General features: G+C 44.2%; 1 protein-coding gene and 1 long non-coding RNA gene across 2 annotated transcripts in view; one reads left to right on the top strand and one right to left on the bottom strand.

The window, feature by feature from the left end:
• YWHAZ (tyrosine 3-monooxygenase/tryptophan 5-monooxygenase activation protein zeta) overlaps positions 1-14,273 on the bottom strand; it is a 30,570-nt gene extending 16,297 nt beyond the window's left edge. The window contains exons 1-2 of the mRNA XM_075743596.1: positions 14,118-14,273; positions 11,309-11,612 (exon numbers count right to left, since the gene is read on the bottom strand). Coding sequence (XP_075599711.1) covers positions 11,309-11,602 — 294 coding nt within the window. The 5' untranslated portion in view covers positions 11,603-11,612; positions 14,118-14,273. The remainder of the gene's footprint in view (positions 1-11,308; positions 11,613-14,117) is intronic.
• A 1,859-nt stretch (positions 14,274-16,132) lies between these two features.
• LOC142600711 (uncharacterized) lies at positions 16,133-18,901 on the top strand. Its single transcript, XR_012834271.1, has 4 exons — positions 16,133-16,380; positions 17,048-17,092; positions 17,181-17,346; positions 18,439-18,901. It is a non-coding gene; the product is annotated as an uncharacterized LOC142600711 (long non-coding RNA).
• Positions 18,902-19,215: the final 314 nt, after the last annotated feature.

Below are 19,215 nucleotides of genomic sequence, written 5' to 3'. Positions count from 1 at the left end.
TGTTTTGTTGTTTTCCCCCTTCTTAACTATGTTATCCCAGAGGCACTACCACCATCACTGATGGGCTCAGCCTTGGTCAGCAGCAGTCTTGGAGCCAGCTGGCATTGGCTCTATCGGACATGGGGAGAGCTTCTAACAGCTTCTCACAGAAGGCACCACTGTAGCCCCCCTACTACCAAAACCTTGCCATGCAAACCCAATACACCGAAACAAAAAGATACTGCTCTCACACAAAAGAGCCAAACTGCAGAATGGCAAAAATCCAAAAGAATACACTGATAAACGTTAGGTAATTTAAACAGTATCATCTTTTTTTCAGAGCTAAAAAGGCAGGCCTTTTGTTTTCATGCAGTATTGAAAGCCACCTGACATAGTTAAGATTACTTCTAGTTTTGAAGATAAATTACATAGGAGTATTAGCTGAACTTTAATTCATTTGTCATCCATCTGTGGTATATGGCACAGGGACGAAGACGACATGGAAGAATTCTTTGGTTTTTAAATTCAGGAAGACATGAAAGAAAAGTCATGGGTTTTTTTTAAGCTTAGCCTGAAACCTATTTCACACTGACAATGGCCTAATATTTTCATGATGTAAGCATCACGCCACTATCTTTCTCCAAGACGTTAGAAGACCACAGGAAGGCTTGTACTGGCTGACAGGACTCTTCTGTCTACTAACCCACCTGTAACAATACCCAAAAGAGGATGCCATTAGAAAAACAGATAAAGAAAGCAAAAAAATGTCATGCTTCCATTAGCCTCCATCAATGCCTAGGGACCTCCTGAACCAGATGTGGCTTCTCTGACTGTAGTAACCTCCAACAGGCTTCTCATCCGCATTCCACACTTGTCCAAACTCCCCTCACATCAACCCAACCTTGACACCCACAACAGACTACAGAGAAGCAGCTGGAGATAGCTGACTACCACTACCTGCACATGACAAAGTGGTACTTTTGTCTTAAACCTACTTCACAGTTTCATTTAAAAAAGTTTAGCTTATAAAAGCACTGGTATTCAAGTCTGCATTTCTTTTAGAAGACTACCAGATAGCTTCAGAGTATTTGAAGAGTTTCAGTACCATTTCCAAACAGGAATCAAAAGCCCCTGCTACACTTTCACACCATCCTGGTAGGTATTTATTTTATTCTCTACAAAGGAAGGTGAGGAGAGAAAGAAAAACAAGATGTGATGGATATTAAGAAAAGGGACATCCAGCTAAAGCACTGTGTTAAAACAAGCAATAAAATGACAGTCTACTGAATCTTAAGATTCAGCTTTCCAGATGCATCAAGATACAGTTACCAACTGCAACCCAGAGAGTACCAAGCTTTCCGTGAGTACCAAAGCTCCTAGGGCAACAATCCTTCCTTCCTGGCAGGAGACACAAAACTATCCAGACTACTGTTACCATGTTGACTTGCTGTTTTCAATCTACCTGCTCAGCAGAGCATGAGTATCTTAAAGAATTACACATATAAAGTATCAGGTGTACTTAGGTAGGCATTCAAGAGTATTGATTCAGATCAGTGTTTCTGGGGACACGCTTGGCTGGAAGAGCTACATGTACTTGGTTTCATCAAGTTGAACCCATTAACCAACGAGCACAGTAACTGTAGCACACCTTTGTTAAGTTATTCTTTAATAACTTTGTCATCAAAATAGAAGTTTGTAAAAGTAGTCCACCTGTGCTGGACAAGTTCAAGACACCTATAATTCGCCTAAAAAGCCAGTGTGTTATTTTCCAGGTGTGTGTTTTCTGCCTCAGCACCACAGTCAGTAAAGTTATTTGGGCTATAAAAAGAACACGTGCAATTACCTGCTCTGCGCAGACTGGCACACACACTACAAAGGGTTTTTAACCAAGCCATCTGTGGCCAGTAGCAACTTTATTTACACACGTCTATTTGAATTGTTGGAGAAAAGTAACAAATACTTGTATTTTTAAGAGGAATATTTTTAGCTAATCCCTTCCCAAACTCAGACTGTTTTGAGACAGGCTCATTACGCTGTTTCCAATGACAGTTCTACTCAGAGCTTGGTATAAGGACTCTGCAATTGCTGCCTCATGGGTGACCTCCAGCCCTCCTGGGGGAAAACCAAAAGGTCTGTTCCGCTGTCAGCCTTCTACTCCAGCCAAAAGCAAAGCCTCCTGTTCAAAGTTAGCTATAGATTTCTGTCTACTCATTTGCTCAGCAGAACAGAAACACAAGAAAATCTGTCAAATACTGCTGCGGCACTGGAGATCTCTCTGGCAAAATATCTGCTGAAGAAGGAAAGAAGCCTGCTGCCTGTTCTCAGTACCAGTTATTCTCCCTTCCCATCAAATTGGCCACCCACACAAACAGATACAAGTTTGAAAAAGGTGACACGAGAAGGCTGGCTGGAAGAGATGAGGTGAGAATGATGAGCCTCGGCAGGGGAGGAATTCAGAATTTGGGACAAAGGACCTTCAGGAGGCAAGGAGGAATTTGATTGTGGAGTTCATGCAACAGTGGGAGATGTGACATGCACAGGGACACATAAGAGCAGGAAAAAGGTACTGATTAGCAGTTTTGCTGTAGTCAGTCTTAAGTTCTAGAAAGGGAAACAACGGAGGAAACGAGCCCTGAGTAATAAGAGGGTAACTGAAAAAAGAACTAAAGGATTAATGGAGAAAAGGGAATGCTATGTAATAGAAAGAATGGCGAGAAATTTTACTTATGCAAAACAAATACTACTAAAAGAGTCTAAATGTGTTTCTTTAGAAAAGAGAACAAAAGCAGTATCACATATGGGCAGGCAGAAGAAAATATGAAGTAGGACACCCTAAAAAAACCATCTTCATGCCGACACACATGCTGGGGGATAGAACTAAGTCAGTAAAAAGTAGGTATACACACTAAAACGCCTACAGGGTGCTTAGAGGGAAGATATGGCACTTACAGACAGACACACCACTGGTCTGCATAAAAAGAAAAGGATGGGAACTGAGGCAATGAGAAGGAGCATCTCAGTTCACTCTTTTACAGCCATACACATAGCTCTCCTTGCAGATCTACCCTACCCAACTTAGACTATCGTGCCCTTTACTAGCTTGTTCCTTCTATCACTTCGCTTTCCAATTAGTATTTATAGCAAGGGAAGCAAGCTTCATATTAGGATATACTATTTGAGATTATTCAAAATACTTTTAAAGTCCTTCATACTAATCATTACAGGTTTTTACCAAAGTACGCTTAACGCGACAGTGAAGGAACCAAATTCTGAAGCACAGGCAAAAATACATCTCCAGTTTAGTAACCAACTCTGAGAAAACTCATACTAAAAGCAGCAGCCAATAAGACACTTTATAGAAAAATAATTAGAATTAAAGTATTTAATTTGTTGAGGCATTACTATAGACGTTAATACACAAAACAGTTTCCTCCACTGAGGATCAAAGCCAATACACAATTTTTACCTGTTGGGTTTTTTTTCTGCATCACCTCATTAATTTATTTCCTGAATATTGGGGACTTGCAACAAAAAAGAATGGTGCCAAATGCATCGATCATTATTCTTTGAAGAAACAGACATCTTCTGAGAAACTTGAGATAATACAAAATTGAAACCAATTGAGTTGGATGAGAATTTCTGCTAGACAGGTAGGTCTAAGTGATAGCTATGATGGCTGTACTCCAAACCAGGACATGTCCTAGCTGTTTTAAGACTCTACAGTTTCGTCTCTGAAGAAATACTACCAGAAAAGCCCCATAAAGATGATGTAACACTTTTTATCCTTGATAAGAAACAGAAATATGAACCATCTTTAGCAGCTTGCACTCTGAGCAGATCCAAAACCTCCTGAAGCAGACTTTGTATCTATTACGAGTTCATTATAGCATACAATGTTAACAAAAGCATTTTATTAGCAAAAATGCCATTTTAGCCTACTCTGCACTAGGAGAATCTGATCAGTTATGAGATCAGATTCCTGTTGTTAAATATTTTGTAACCTACATAATCACAACGGCCAACAACATCTAGAAGAAACCTCCAAACCAACCCACAACTACCACCTCATTTGAGCTGAAAACCAAAACAAAACCTTTAAGAATTTACTATTCATCTCAGCAGTAGCATGACTTATTATTACTTCTCATTAGAAGAGGCACTACCAATCCTCTGTCAGAATTCAAGAAAAATAAGCAACTACACAAGAGCTGACATTCAGTAAAAAAAACCCAAAAAACCAAGCTTTAGAAATAATCACAATCTTACTGCTCTTCAATCAACTTTAATAGCACTGGCTTTCTCAAACTGTTTCGAAATGATAGTCAATCACTGCCTGAATGGACAACCAGCTTCAGGTTCAGAGACAGGAGCCACTGCGTCTGCCTACTGCAAAGAACAAGTAAAGCATTTCAGAACCTGTTTCAGAAATGGTTTTCTGCCATGTGTGGTAACAAGACAGAAGTTTCCAGACAAAACCAGAGACAGCGTGGCATCTGTTTATACAGACGTACAGAGATAATGCACCAACTCTGATTATATTCTAGATTTCGTATTTCTACCACTTAGAACTTTCACAGGCACAGTAAAAGGTATCTCTACAATGCAGAGTTACTACTCTTAGCCTTCTAAGTCACCAACCAGTGAAACAAACACACTTTGCTTCACAAAATTACAAGTACACGCAGTGAAGTTCTTGCTTCAAAAGCATGCAAGGAGGAGGAGAGTATCTGTCACAGGTGACTAAACTGATCAACTTAGTTTAATTTGCTGCTTAGAAGTGTATGAACAGTAAATGCATAAAGTAATTGAATACTGAAGGCTGCTGTCATATAAAGCAAGTTGTTACTTGGATGCTTCTGAAAAGTATAAGCACAATGTACTTTTTAAAAAAGTACAACACAGCCAATTATTAAGCAATAATGCCTAGTGGAATTAATAAAGCAGCCTATTGGTTATAGTAAAGATTTTATCTACTTCCAATAAATGCAAGAGGATATAGATACATGTATATATGTGTGTACATATGTGTGCACAGTTAATGTAACTATCAGAGGTAACTGCATATTTAATTTAATTTTTCTGCATTTACGCAGAGCACCTTAGCAGATTTTATGATAAATGTGTGCATTAAACACACGTATAAACATTACGGATGCACTTCTTGCTAAAATTAGTAAGTACTAGCTCACCTTTGCTCATGCAGCCCAGCCACCAGTAAATTACTTCTATATGCTGGAATCTAAAATCCTTTCAAACATGAGCTGAAGATTCATGCATTTACAAACAATTACATGAATAATGCAGAATAAATAAAAAACAATGCACATCATCTCATATTTGAACTGATCCATAAATGATGTTCCAGTTCTCCAAGATTCAACAGATTTTCAAGTTTAATTTGCTTAAAAAAATAAAGCAAATTGCTCTAGTTTAGACAGTGTTTTCACTGCAGGGAGGAAAAAGAAAAAACCCAAACACCCCAAACCCAAAACCCAATAGATAAAAAAACAACCCCAAAACCCTGAAGGGGTGTAGCTACAATCAGGAAAGTGATTAAAGGATTAACAAAGTGAAATCATGAGGTTGATGCAAATTGTCTCAGGCTCCTACCTTCAATATAGGTGAGCAATTATACCAGACAAACCCTAACTGAAAAAGCTAGGCTTGGAGACTTAATCAAAAGCTTAAATTATAACCATTTTGGGAAGTTTGTAAACCCTGGCTACATTTTGCTCTGCAGTATATGAAAGTTCATTCAGAGAAGCATTTGTGAACCAGAGATACTCACATATTTTCATGTACACCACTAGCACATTATCAATTACCATCTTTTAATACAAATTTTAACAACTGGAGACGACATCTTGAGTTCTCTGTTGACGTCTGGGCTCCACAGTACAAGAGACCTGAATACAGTGAAATGAGTCCAGTGGAGGCCACCAGCATGATTATGGGGCTGGAACACATGATGTACAAGGCAAGGCTGAGAGCTAGGTTTCTTCAGCCTGGAAAAAGAGAAGACCAGCAGCTCTTACTGCTGTGTACAGCTGCCTAGAGAAGATAGAGCCAGACTCTTCCTGGAGGTCTACAGTGGAAAGACGAGAGGCATGAGACAAGTTGGAACGTGAGAAGTTCTGATTACATACAAGGATTTTATTTTTTTTTTTTCTTTTCTTCTTTTAACCATAAATATGACCAAATATTATGACAGGCTCTTGGGCGAGGTTTTGGAATTTCTATCCTTGAAGATATTAAAAATTTGACTGACAAGGCCTTGACCAATGTGATCTAACTGGATCTGTTCTGAGCAGAGTACTAAATGATCTCCCTTCCAACCTAAATTATTCAATCAAAACAGCTTAAAACAACAAAGACTAAATTTTTCAAAACAAAGATTTTTGGCACCTAGCTCTTAGATTTCAACAAATTAACCACCCCTCTTCTGTGATTGACATTCTGCAAATAGAAGCTTCTACAAATGCCTCCTTTTCCAAAAATATCAAATAAAGGACACGGATCTCAAAGACAGAAACAAAGTGGAGCCAAAGATAAAAAATTAACCAAGCCTGAAGGAGTCACAGAACTAAAGGTAGCAATTTTCAGTCAGAACACTGAGGTTCTTGTTAGTATCAGATGTCTTCATAGCATAGAAGGTTGCGTGGTATAATCAGTCACGTGAGCTCATAAGCAATCTACTCATCTGCTTGTAAGCACCACTTTATAGGTTAGCTGTGCTCTTTGACCATACAATGGTTGACTTTTAAAAAAAATAAACAACAAACTTGACATGTGCATGTCAAAAAGCATATGGCTTCCTGTAGGAGTGAGGACTAAATTTCCTAATCCTGTTAAGAATTAGTGCAGAAACAGGTTTTATAGATGCTAATATAGTAACCTATTAGATGTTTGCAGGCAACTAGAAAATAGTCCCACAGTACTTTGAATATGACTGCAATAGGCATTAATTCTGTGGTATGTTCTTTAAAAAGCCATTTAAATGCATTCTGAATGAAATTACGCTCCCTTTCCCCCAGTGACCTGCAGCCCCATGACAGATTACTCAACCTCCTACACCCCCCAAAACCAATATACATATGAAAGAATCACAAACCTAAAGTCACTTAGTTGAGATTTAACTGTACCTTCTCCTCTCACAAGAATTACCACTTCTAAAAAGTGAAGCATTGATAACAAGTACAAAGAAGTCTAAATAGTAGAAGCCCACAAGGAGTACCATTTTACACTGCTGAGCATGAAATTAGGAATAAATAATGTGGTGAAGAAAGCCAAGAAGGGTCCTGAACAGCACCATTAACCGTGCGCTTTTCTGGCAGGGAGGGACTGGGGGAAAAGTGTTGTGTAGCACCTATGTGCAACAGTAACTCTAGAGCACTGAAGGGCAGCCACAGTTTCGGTACCTCTCCAGACCTTAAGGGGAACAACCAAAAGGGAAAAAGCAACAGTGAAACAGAGTGCTTGGGCATTGCAAGCAAAGAGATTTACTTAAGGTATGACTGTGGGGGAACTTGGGGGAAGAAGACATCAGCCAGAAAACTGGGCATGGGGGAAGGACACGGGAACTGGGCATCCTGTGGAAGACATCTAGGGGACTACTGCGCTGCTGCAAGCACCAGCCTAGGGAAAGAGCATAACAGTCTAGAATTACATTCGTACTAAAGTGAAGATAACTAGTTGTGTTTTAAATTATTAGTTTACATTTAACTCATGTCATGTCAGAGACTGCCTGAAAGCTATGAGAACTTCTAACATGCAAAGCAGTATCAGATGCTAGCTAATTCCTCTCCATACATTCTGCTCTGTACTTCAGAATCCTCACGAGCTGAAAAAACTCACCTTACTACAGTATTTAATTCGAACTGCTTCAGTTACAGCTCTGTTTCCCATTAACGGCAAAAAGCATTTTGAAGAAAATCCACACCTCTTAGATTAATAACAGTTTTTATTATGGAAATGACAAATAAAAGATCGTTATACTAGTATTTTAGACAGACCCTCCCTTCTACTACAGAAAGTGAAACAGGACGTGAAGCACACACTTAGCTAACATGAGGAAAAGTACTTAACAGAAAGCTTAATTTCCTGTATCAATACAAAATTTCTGAGGCTGGAAATTTTCTATAATATTCAATTACATTTAAGATGCTCGAGTATGGCAACGTACTTCCTTCCCCACACACACTAGATCATTCTTGAAGAATTTGGAAATTCAGTCTTTATTGTTAAGTGTAAGGAACTTCTACTAAGCACAATGTATCACAATTATTTGCAGTTTATCAGCACTACCAGACCAACTCCAAATTAGAGTCGGTTATACCACACCTGAATATACTCCAGAGTACATCTGACAGAATTGGTACTGGGCCAAGAAATTTTAGGTGTCTCTTCTTTGCAGAGCAGCACTCTGAGGCTGCTGCAAACAAGAGGATGAGTTCAACTGTTTGTAGAGCTGCAGAGGTACTCCACAGCAGGCTCAAGTGAGGGAAGATTTAGGAAGAAGCTGATGTACATGCTGGCTTTTCCTGCTGCAAGGTCAGTGTAGAGGAGAAAAATAAATGGTCTAATAATTATGAAGCAATAAAGAAGTCCAGTATTAATTGCACTTACTCACTCTGTAAGTTAGTGGAATAGCTGGGAATAGAACCCAGGCACAGTTTAGTCTACAGTTTAGTCTGCGTCTACTGGATTAGAGGAGCTATTTCTTCCAATCCACTAGTAATTTGATTCCAACAAATGAGGGAAGAGAGTGAGAAGCAGCAGAGGAGCCAGCTTTGGCTGCATTCTGCTAGTCACAAACACATTCTATTAATTTGTTTCCTCCCTTCAACACTGAAGTTAGGATACCAGTCACTTCCACACACAACTGTGATGTAACACCCCAGGGCATTAAATATTACTTAAGAGCCTAGCAGCCAATTGAAGACACAACAACAGCTCAAACAGATTCAGAGTCTTAATAAAAGATAAAAAAAGTTTCCAAGCTACTTTTGTACTGTAATTGATAAAGCTCGTGACTGAAAACTTCGAAAGTTTGTTAACAGTTCGGGTCTTATTAACGGCACAGTTCACACCAATCAAGACTTGGTAAGCTTTGTTTTTACTTCTCTGAACAGACTAGCTTACGCTATACAAAAACCACAGAGGAACTTTTGGCAAAAAAAAACCCAAAACAACCTAGTTCTAGGCTTGCCTGTGGCATTGTGCAGACTCCTATTCATAAAAAACCCAACTAAATATGTTACCACAATTCTTTTTTCCTCTGTTAAAAAGATGATACTGACTGTATTGCTTTAAGTAAGTAAGAATGTATCTGAACAAGATATTCCCAAGAAACAAGAATATGTTTTTAAATATTAATTTAATTCTTCAATGCAATTCGCAATGGCAAAGGTAGTGCATATCATTTGAAAGCATTTTTAAATCCTCTCTCTTGAATAAAAAAAAAAGTTTTTAATTTTTTTCTTTTTAAACCCAAGTCTAAACCAGTAGTTTTATTACTGCTCATGACTGCCTAAGGCATAGTTTCTTCTGGACAGTAATTTTTTCTTAACCCATTAAGAAAAACCGGACTGGCAACACTAAAGATTACTAAGACATTAGCTGCCTAAAAGTAGTAACATGTCAAAGAATAATAATTTCTTTGAATAATGTATGTGTATCTCCTTAAATACAAAGGAGAAATTCCAGTCCATTTTGAGATTCAGAACATTTAACAAGATTCCCCGCCTGTATGCACTCACCCTGATACTTTAGCTGCTGCAGCAAACTTGAAAGCTGGGGTTTTGTTTTTGTATGTAGCATGCACAATAAAAGGTAGTTTCACCTCAATCTGGTTTCCATTATCAGAAAAGAAAATAATAGCAAACACTAAGTTCTTCTAAAAAGGAGTTTCTAAGCCAAGTGACTTAAAGTGATTTCTTAAACCCAAACGTAGTTTACAAAAGAATTTCAGATCACTCTGAACTGAAAGCATCCACTCCCAAGGACTTTCCTATTAATAAAATAAATTCATTAATTTAAAAAAAGAAATAACAAGAAATTAGAACACCAGATTTGAATCCTTATTTCCCTGGCTTAAATAGATGAGCAACCATTTAACAACACAAGAACTAGCAAATCGGTCCTTTCCTATGTGCAAGTTTGGCATTTCCATTTTTATAGTGGAAGTTTAAGAGTTATCCTTACACAAATAACAAAACATATGAAAACTGGGTGTGTTACAATAACCATGGAAGCCAGCCTAAGCTGGAAGCCAAGGCTCAGAGTTATCCATGCCAACTTTTACGCACCCTTGGAGAACCAGTCTTCTAGATGCAATTACCGTCCATGTCATTTAGTTATCTTACACAGCAAGCAAAATTGATGCTACTCATTGATCTTAATTTTCATTTGACATCAGATCTTCAAGCACATACTGAGCTATTTAACACTTCCCTCACATCACATGGCATTCTGTCACCTCCAGGTACATGATCCCTTGTCACACACATGATGACACACCAGCAGGGTCCACAGTCCAGTGGACAATTCTACTGCTGACAGTAACATCTACCTCACAAGCGCTCGCAGGACTGGACATCTGTTGATTGTGTGCTTGTTGAAGCACCACAGGTGGATGCAGTTGAAAAAACCCTGACAATCTGGAATAAGCATTTGGAAGAGGTTCGGATTTCATAAACCAGTCTCCTAACGAAAATATAGGGTTGTTTACCGGGTATATGCATGTTTTAACATAACTACAAGCCACAGAAACACCCAACTTGAACACCCTTTTAGTTTGCTACTAAAAATTTTAAGTTTAAGAGGGTATCACAGCATTTCTACTGCCTCTTCCTGCAGAGAGTTTTCTGCATGGCTGAGTCATAACTAACATTACATCATCTTGCCAAGGGAGGGGCACAATTTCCGTAGAGTAAGAACTACCTCTTACAACTAGAGCAGCATATTAAAGTTGCAGAAATCAAAGTGATCTAGGATACAAATATTGCACTGAGGAGGAGTAAATCCCAAACTAAACCTGTATCTAGTTCAGTCTCAAATAAATATGTTGACTTTTCATACCTTTTACTTTATATACAACATTTCAATATGTCTCCAAATTCACTAGCATTGAAAAGTATGATGATTTGTACATAAATAATCAATACATTAGAAGAAGAGAAAAGTCAGACTTTTTTTTAAACCTTGTCCTTCAGAAATAGCATAGGAGATCACAGCTTTACTGATAGACTAGAAGTAGTCCCAGAGGGCCCAGGACCATTTACTCTGCAACTCTAAGTAAAAATGGATCAACAGTTTCATTATTTCTCACCAGCACATCATTGCAGATGTCTCTTAGCTCAGTCTCAATTTTCTCTCTGTATTCTCGAGCCATCTGCTGTTTTTTCTCAGCGCCTTCCGTCTTTTGTTCAATACTTGAGACGACTCTCCAAGATGACCTACGGGCTCCTACAACATTTTTATAGGCAACAGAGAGAAGATTCCTCTCTTCGTTGGACAACTCAGCTCCTTGCTCAGTCACAGACTTCATGCAACTTGCCATGTCATCATATCTTTCAGCCTGCTCAGCCAGTTTGGCCTTCTGCACCAGCTCATTTTTATCCATGCTGATATTTCTAAAGAGGAAAAATAGTGAGGCATTATTCAGACATTGACCAAGGACAAAGGTGTTTTAACTTCAGATGCAGAGCAACCATTCTCTCAGTAGTTTGGAACTGTAAGTGGTACAACCGAAATCCAGAACACAAGGCATACAAGCACCCAATGCTTAAACACATGGATACATGATTAAAGAGTTAAAGTCACTGCTTCCTCCTGAAAAATTGTTAACTTTTAAAAGTATGTTATTTTAATAAATGCAAACAAAAACATCCAACAGTGAAGTCAGAGCAAATCATTCCTATCTTATGCACATAAACAATCCTAGTTCTTTGCCATCACTCTCTTACGACTACATTCAAGCTGCAGCATCAACTGCATTGAAGTATCAATATAACAAAATTGACAAAGAAAATATCCAAAAGTAAGTTTTTCACAGAAGATCAAATAAAGGCTAGACAAACAGTACCAGGCAACTCTCTGTGCCTTAACAGAATCTTACATACAGAAAGACTTAGCATAGGGATCTGCAAATCAAATCCCACACTAGGTGTTATAGAGTGCACCAATATCTAAATTTCAAGGTATACACCCTTCCAGAATGTTAATAACTTCCTTTCCCAAAATGGGATACAGTAGACATTATGAGCTGGGTACTGCCGCTCAGCCTGAGAGGCTATGCTTTCAGAGACAAAAGGAAAATTTACTATTTAAAAATATTACTTCAACATCAGTATTTGAAATAGCACGACCCAGATGAGACACTTCATAATCTGCATCTTATCAGCACTTAAAATAAATAAAATCAAGCTCTGTTGAACAGAGGTATTGGGTTGGTTTTTGGTTTTGGTACATCAGGAAAAATTAGTTCTCCCTCAATCCCCATCCTTTTACATATCTTGACTTGATCATTTTGATGCGCTGACAACGTGCTTTGGGATACACCAGCCTTTAAAAGTTCTTCCAGATTATTAAAGCAAGATGCAATTTTGGTCATGTTTGCTTTATGTATTTCTGTATGTTCCGTACACCACAATCCAGTATCTTAATCTTTAACCATTAACCCTTCTGTCATTTTACATTGTTACCACAAACAATAGCAGCACTATGTTCCATTTAGGAATAAGTTAAGCTTTTTTTAACATTCTAGTCACCTGAAAGAGAAAGTTTTAGTAGCTCCTACCCCCGATATCGGGGCATAAACTCAGCGTCTGTTCCGCAGCGTTTGCAAACGTGCGTGTAAAACTTGACCGCACCGTGAACGGCGGGGTTAAGGAGCCATTTTAAGGCAACGTTTTGGCTACGGCTATTTACCACCCGGCGCGATCAGGACGAACATAGTTAAAACGCCGGCCCCAACGCCAGTCTACTGGGCCACCGGGCCGCCCGCAGGCTGCTACGGCGGCATCCTTCCTAGGCGGCCAGGCCGCCCGCCGTTTCCGGCGGCCGAGGGGGACCGCCCGCAGGCGCGGCGAGAGCTGGGCGCTGCCCGCGATTCCCCCCCACGCGAGGTGACAGCAGAAAATGGAGAGGCCCGGGGGAGAAGCGGGCGGCGCGGTTCCCCGGGGTGAAGAAGCAAGCTCCCGGGCCGCCCCTCCCCGCGCTGCGGCCGCCGCATCCGCCCGCCGCGGGGACACCGAGCGCCTCGCCGGCCGCCTTTGTCATGGCGGATCGGCGCCGGAGCCCAGCCCACTTCAGCGCGCGTTAATCCCGCTCACCTCCGCCCAGCGCCGGGGGCGGCGGCGGAGGAGGATGCCGCGTCCCCGCCCCGGCAGCGGCCGGACGAGGGGAAGCCCGCGGGCCCAGCCTCGGGGGACGAGGCGGGGGGGGGGGAAGAAGAGGCGGCGGCGGAGGAGCCCCCTCCTGTCCCGAGGGAGCCGCCGCTATCGCCCGGACCCCTCGGCCGGGGCGAGGGGAGGAGGGGGCAAGGATGGGCGGAGGCGGGGGAGGGGGGGGGGCCGGGCAGAGGGGAGGGAAGCGAGCGCGACCGAGAGGCGGCCGCTGCGGCTCTTCCGCGCCCGGGCAGCGCTCCCGGCGGGAGACCACACCCAGCGGCGCCCGCCCGCGCCCGGCGCGCCGGCCCCCCACCCCCGCCCGACGGAGGCGGCGCCCCCCCCCAACGCGCCCACGGGCGCAGGGTCGCCCCCGCCCGCCGCTCCACGGGCGGGGCCCTCACCTGCCGCCCCCTCCCCCGCCCCACCGCCCCCAGCCGCTCTTCCCCCCCTCCACTCCCTCCTCTCCAGCGGGGAGGGGCACCCGCGGCCTCACCTGCGCGGCACCCGCCGCCCTCCGCAGCGGCCCCCGTGGGGCAGGCTGCTCCCGCCGCCCCGCTCCCTCCCCGCGGAGCCGCCCTGCTGCCGCCGCCGGCGAGGCCGGAGGGGGGGGGGGGTTAGGGAGGGATCGGCGCTGCCCGCCGGCCGCCTCGCTCGGCCCCCCCAAGCCCCCGGGGGCGGGGGGCAGAGTCCCGGAGCGGCCGCCCGGCGCGGGGGCCGGAGGCGGGGCGGCGCGGCGGGCCCCGTTACCTGTGCGCGGCGGGAGCGCGGCGGCTGGTGTCTCGGGGCGGGCGGCCGGCGCGGACTGTGCCTGTCTCGCGGCTCGCTGCGCTGCAGCCTCTCTCCCAGCGCCACACACGGCGTCTCCGCCAATCACCGCGCCGCAACGCACGGGCAGCGCACCGCCCGTGACGTCAAGCGGGGCCATGGCAACGGCGAAGGCGCGAGCACGAGCCCGCGCCTCCCCCGGCGCGCCACAGGGTGGAGGCCTCACCAACCGCCGCGGGCGCCGGCGGCGCGCGGGCCGGCGGGACACGCCTAGAACCCGCGGCCCCGCCCGCGGGCGCGCGCCTTTGCCCCCGCTCCCCCCCTCCCCCCCGACTGCGGAGCCGAGCGGGGGGGGGGGGGGGGGGGGTCGTCCGCGCTGCGGGGCTGCCGCAGGGCCGGGCCGGGCCGGGCCGGGGCGAGGCGGCGTCCCGCCCCCTCAGCCCTGGCCTCTGACACTCCGCCAGCCGCCTCGCCCGGCCCGGCCGGGCCCGCAGCCGCTCGGCGGGGAGCCCGCATCCCCTCCCCCCGCTTCTCCGCTGGTCGGCTGAGGGGATCGGCGGTGGCGGAGCTGTCCCCGGGCCTGCGGCAAAGGGCGCCGTGTGGAGGGGGGGGGGGGGGGGGGCGGCACCGCCTGATGTGGCCGTGGGTTGTGTGTGGGTGCCGCCACCGCCGCCCCCCCATCCCCCACACACCCCAAGCGACCTCTCCTGGCTTTGTGTTTCCCACGAGGGCCGCGTTTTTCCAGTTACCCCCTTGCCGAGCCCCTGCAGGGCCTGGCTGAGCATCCCCCACCCTTCCCATTGCAGGGCCACAACCTGGGGCGCCTGTGCTGGAGGGCGGGTGGTGGGTGAGCTCCGGGGTACTGAGGGGACGGGGACCGTCCCGGTGCATGCAGGTCTGTGTGACAGCCTGCTCGGTGTGGAACTGTGTGCCAGGAACCTAATCCTGGTCCAGGCGTGGGAAGGAGGTTGTGGGTCGGAAAGGCCCAGAAGGAGCCTGGGCAGCGGCACCCCCAGCCCCTGGAAGGGGCCCAGGGGTAGCAGCAGGGCCCTTCCAGACCTACCTGGGGCTGGTGGGGTGGGCACTCCAGGTGGGCTCCGCAGAGGCACAAGAGCCCTTTTGCCAGCCTCTGCCTTGGAAAGGCAAAGGGCATTTTGGCCAGCACCACACAAATGTTGATGAGAACATCCTGGCAGGAGTAGAAAAAGTATGAAAATAACAAACATTGCTGTTGTTGGAAATGCTTTTTTTGACAAGACTGTTTCCCAAAGGTGTTCAAAGCCTGCATTCACTTGTCCCCTTTTTGAACAGCATGTCCCAGCTTGAATCCCTGTCTCAAGTATGCGGTGTCCTGACCTCTCAGATGCTTTCTCCTGGCCACTGGGATCAGCACTATCTCACAGGATTAGAAATAAGATGGAGAATAAGAAACCAGATGGAGAGAGCACCTCAATATGTTTTTTGAAAAGGGTGGAGTAGGATAGAGGGGGTAGGGAGATTTTCCCTTCCAGACTCATGTTGTATCTGGCAATGCTAGGGAACAGGAGCATCTCCAGCGGGAGAGGGAGATCCCCGCCCAGGGGTTTGCTCCAGGCTCTAGTGCCTCTGGGAGACCCTGGTGAGCATACTGCCCATCCCTTTTCAATGCCAGGTCTCATGTAAAACCTCAGGCTCGGTCACACGGTGGATTACCGAATCCCAGCTGTGGAGCCGTAACTGGAGATCGAGCAGCAGCAGCTTTCTGAGCGGCTCACGCTCAGATCACAAATACTTGCTTGACTAATTGTTCAAAACAACTCACGCAGAAATAGCTACAGAGCAGGATGGACATGTATTTATGTAGACGGACCCATAAAAATTTGTTAGTAGGGCAGTAAATGGGAATAGCATAGGAAGAGTGAGGTGCTTGCTTCTCGGAAAGCCAGAGGAAGTTATGAATGCATTTGTGTTCTTGATTAGGGACTGACCGGGACCAGGTTGGTACCGTACCAGAGAAAACAACATCAACAGGTTCTTCTGCAGATCCGCTGCCTTCTGCCTCGTGCCCCCTAGTCTTGCCTGCATGCCTCTCCCTGTCTTTTCCAGGCGCTTCTGGGAGAATGTTCCTTCTCGGTGTGTTCCTTGTCTTCCGCCCTGCAGCGATGAAGTGACTGTAGACCTGACAGTGCAATGAAGTGACCAGAATGGGAGTTTTATTTCTAAATCTTCAAAACACAATCCCATGTTTTGACTGAATATCAGAAAGGTGCTATTTTAAGCTCTGCATGACAAAGTTGACTTTTTTAAGAATAGGGCTTTTTTTTCATTTACCCTAAAAATTGCATCATATAAAGAACAGTTAGGTTTTCTGTGGTGGCATTTTACCTATAGGGTTTGTTTATGGACCTCTTACTACCCTTTTTCATGGCCTAAAATGTATATTGGGGTTTGTCATAATGTACATTTTTCTCCGTGTAATTTTTGTCCAGCAACTTGTTATCTTAGACATTGATTTAACAGTGGGATATTTTTTATTATTATTACTGTTATTGTTATTATTTCCCATCAGTTCTAGTACCTTTCATTTACTTCAAGATTTAATGAATTTCACTCACGTTCTTGAGGAATATTGCTGGAATGCTTGTGAAGAGAGCTAAAAAAAAAAAAGCAAAGTGAGCAATATCGGGTAGAGCAAAGCTCACCAGAATTTACTAGCTGTGTCAGGTGAGAGCATCACCGTTGCTTAATTTAAATGTGAAGAAGAAGATAACCTTCCTTTTTACTTGCCCAGTGATGCTTTGTTGGGGTATACAGATACAGAGGAGTTCGGTTTTGAAACAAGCATCGTAACGCTCAGGTTCGTAATGTATTCCAATACACAATGCTGCTTCATCTTATCTGTTTTTATTTTTTACCATTATTTTCCACTTTAGGAAGCAATAGGAGGAGAGCTTGAGAGCTGTACTTGAACACAGATGGTATGATGGCACAGCATTTGCTGCAACTTGCTTCAAGTTATGTTACAGAGTTCATTTTTAACATAAGCTTTAAACCTTTATTTTGTAGAAAAGTCTCTTTGAAATGGCAACCACCCAAATACAGACTATACGTTTTCAGAGGTGCTTGAATATTTTGTGGTAACATGATGAAAAATTAACTGATGTGGCAAAAAGAATAATCCTTAAAAGTGCATAAAGAATCCAGACTGGAGCATATGCTAGATGAAGCACAGGTATGTGTTCCTTCTTGATGTCTCCAGGAAATATAGGGGAACCCCTTGTGAAGTAGGCTGCAATACTGTAGGCAGTATCAATAGTTTTGTGGAAGGAAAACATCAGCCTTTTCATTCAGTCCTTTCCATTATTTCTGGTTTTGGAGTGAATGGAATGTCTCCTCCAACAACCCTAATTGCCACTAACCAGAGTTTTTGTTTGCTAACAGACCCATGTGTCAATAAACGCTGCACTCAGTTCCCCTTTAAGTGGGCTATTTTTGCCAAACACCATTTCCACTCCTCTGGATTTCATGAACGCTGCCATTTGAAACAGATCCAAGGAATTACACATTACTCACCTTTGCATATGCCATCTCTTGAACAGATACTCTCCCGCTGTCTTCTATTCTTCTATTTCCTGCACTTTTCCCCCAGTGTGGAATGTTTTATTTTGTCTTGCTTACTGCAGTTTTGACCGGGAAACCTGGTCTCTTAAAAAGATAGGCTTTAAGCAGTTTCCCTTTTCTTCAAATGCATTTTCCCTGCTGCTCTCCACACAGCTTTTTGTTCGATGACTTGCACTTTCACTATCACAGACTGTCAGGCATACTTGTCAGCAGTGAGGAGCAAAAACTCATTTGTAGAGTTAGACACATTTGCATATAAAAGTACATATATGTGCGTTTACTTACAGTTGTTCTTACTTTACTTTCTTATATGAAAGGAAGAAATGGAGGGATGGGGGGTGGATGACCCCAGATAGCTTTTATTCTCCCTCTGACACAGCATTTACTTCTTTCTTCTCCCCCCCCCATCCTTTCTCCCATAAGTGCTTTGTTATTCTTCCTTGTGCCTAACCATATTTAATTAAATGTGGATGGGTAGCAAGGCAGGGTTACCCACACACTAGAAGAGGACAGCAGGGGTTTTGGGGGGTTACCCACACTCAGGCCAGGGAAGTCCGTAGGAACAACTCTTACAAGTCAGTGAATGCTGTCAGGACTCGAAGGTGCAGTGGTGGTTACTCTTGGTGCTAACCAGGCTGATGCTAGAAAATGGAGATGTTCTGATTGTTGGTTTGTTTGGTGTTTTTTTTTCCCCTGGGAACAGGAAAATGAGGAAAGACAGCCTAGCAAAGGGCATTTCTCCAGAGACCAGGAGATTCTGCAAATCTATGGCCTGCGAGGGGGAAAAAGAAGAGTTGGCAGCTCTGTTGTGTGCTCTTCTGCTGCCAGGAGTTACTTTTCTGAAAGCTGCTTGCTCAAAATCCTGACTGTTGTGACTTTTCTACATACCTTTCTGTGCTGATTCTCAGGCTACATGGTTATACTGTATATAGGGGAATTCTTACGCAGTCTTTGTGTGCTTCTGTAGGGCTTTGAGCTTCTTGCCCCCACTTAGCAAAAGCAAGATAGTTGGAGTATTACCACCTTTCTGGAATAAAACATTTATTAACATTTTTAGGAATATGTCCTAGCTACCTTTACTTCTTTCCTTGGCCACAGCCTGTGATTTACAAGCTAAACTTCAAGCTTTGCACAAAGGAATGAAATCTTTCATTCCTCTCCTTTGTAGTCTGATGGTGCTTTTGGATCAACTGACACCCTTCGTCCTCCGGACAGTCTTGTAGGTTGACCCAACTGAGACACTTTAGTGAAGGATGGATGCATTTTAGACTTATTTTCTTTTTGTTCCTTCCCCCTCCCACCCCCCAGTGGTCTAAAATGAGTCAGATTTCTGACTCTCTGTCAGGTGCCAGTGGTAAAACCTATAAATTGTGGGTAAGGTTGCTATTTTCCATCACTGAGTGGAAAGTAGAGCTGCTGTATCTCACATGACCTTTCTCTCTGCCCCATCAAAGATGTCCTCAGAACCTTCTCTAACCTC

Source organism: Balearica regulorum, chromosome 2 (assembly GCF_011004875.1).
Source record: "Balearica regulorum gibbericeps isolate bBalReg1 chromosome 2, bBalReg1.pri, whole genome shotgun sequence".
Classification (NCBI taxonomy): domain Eukaryota; kingdom Metazoa; phylum Chordata; class Aves; order Gruiformes; family Gruidae; genus Balearica; species Balearica regulorum.
Note: the sequence above shows the minus strand (reverse complement) of the source record. Positions and strands in the feature narration are given on the sequence as shown.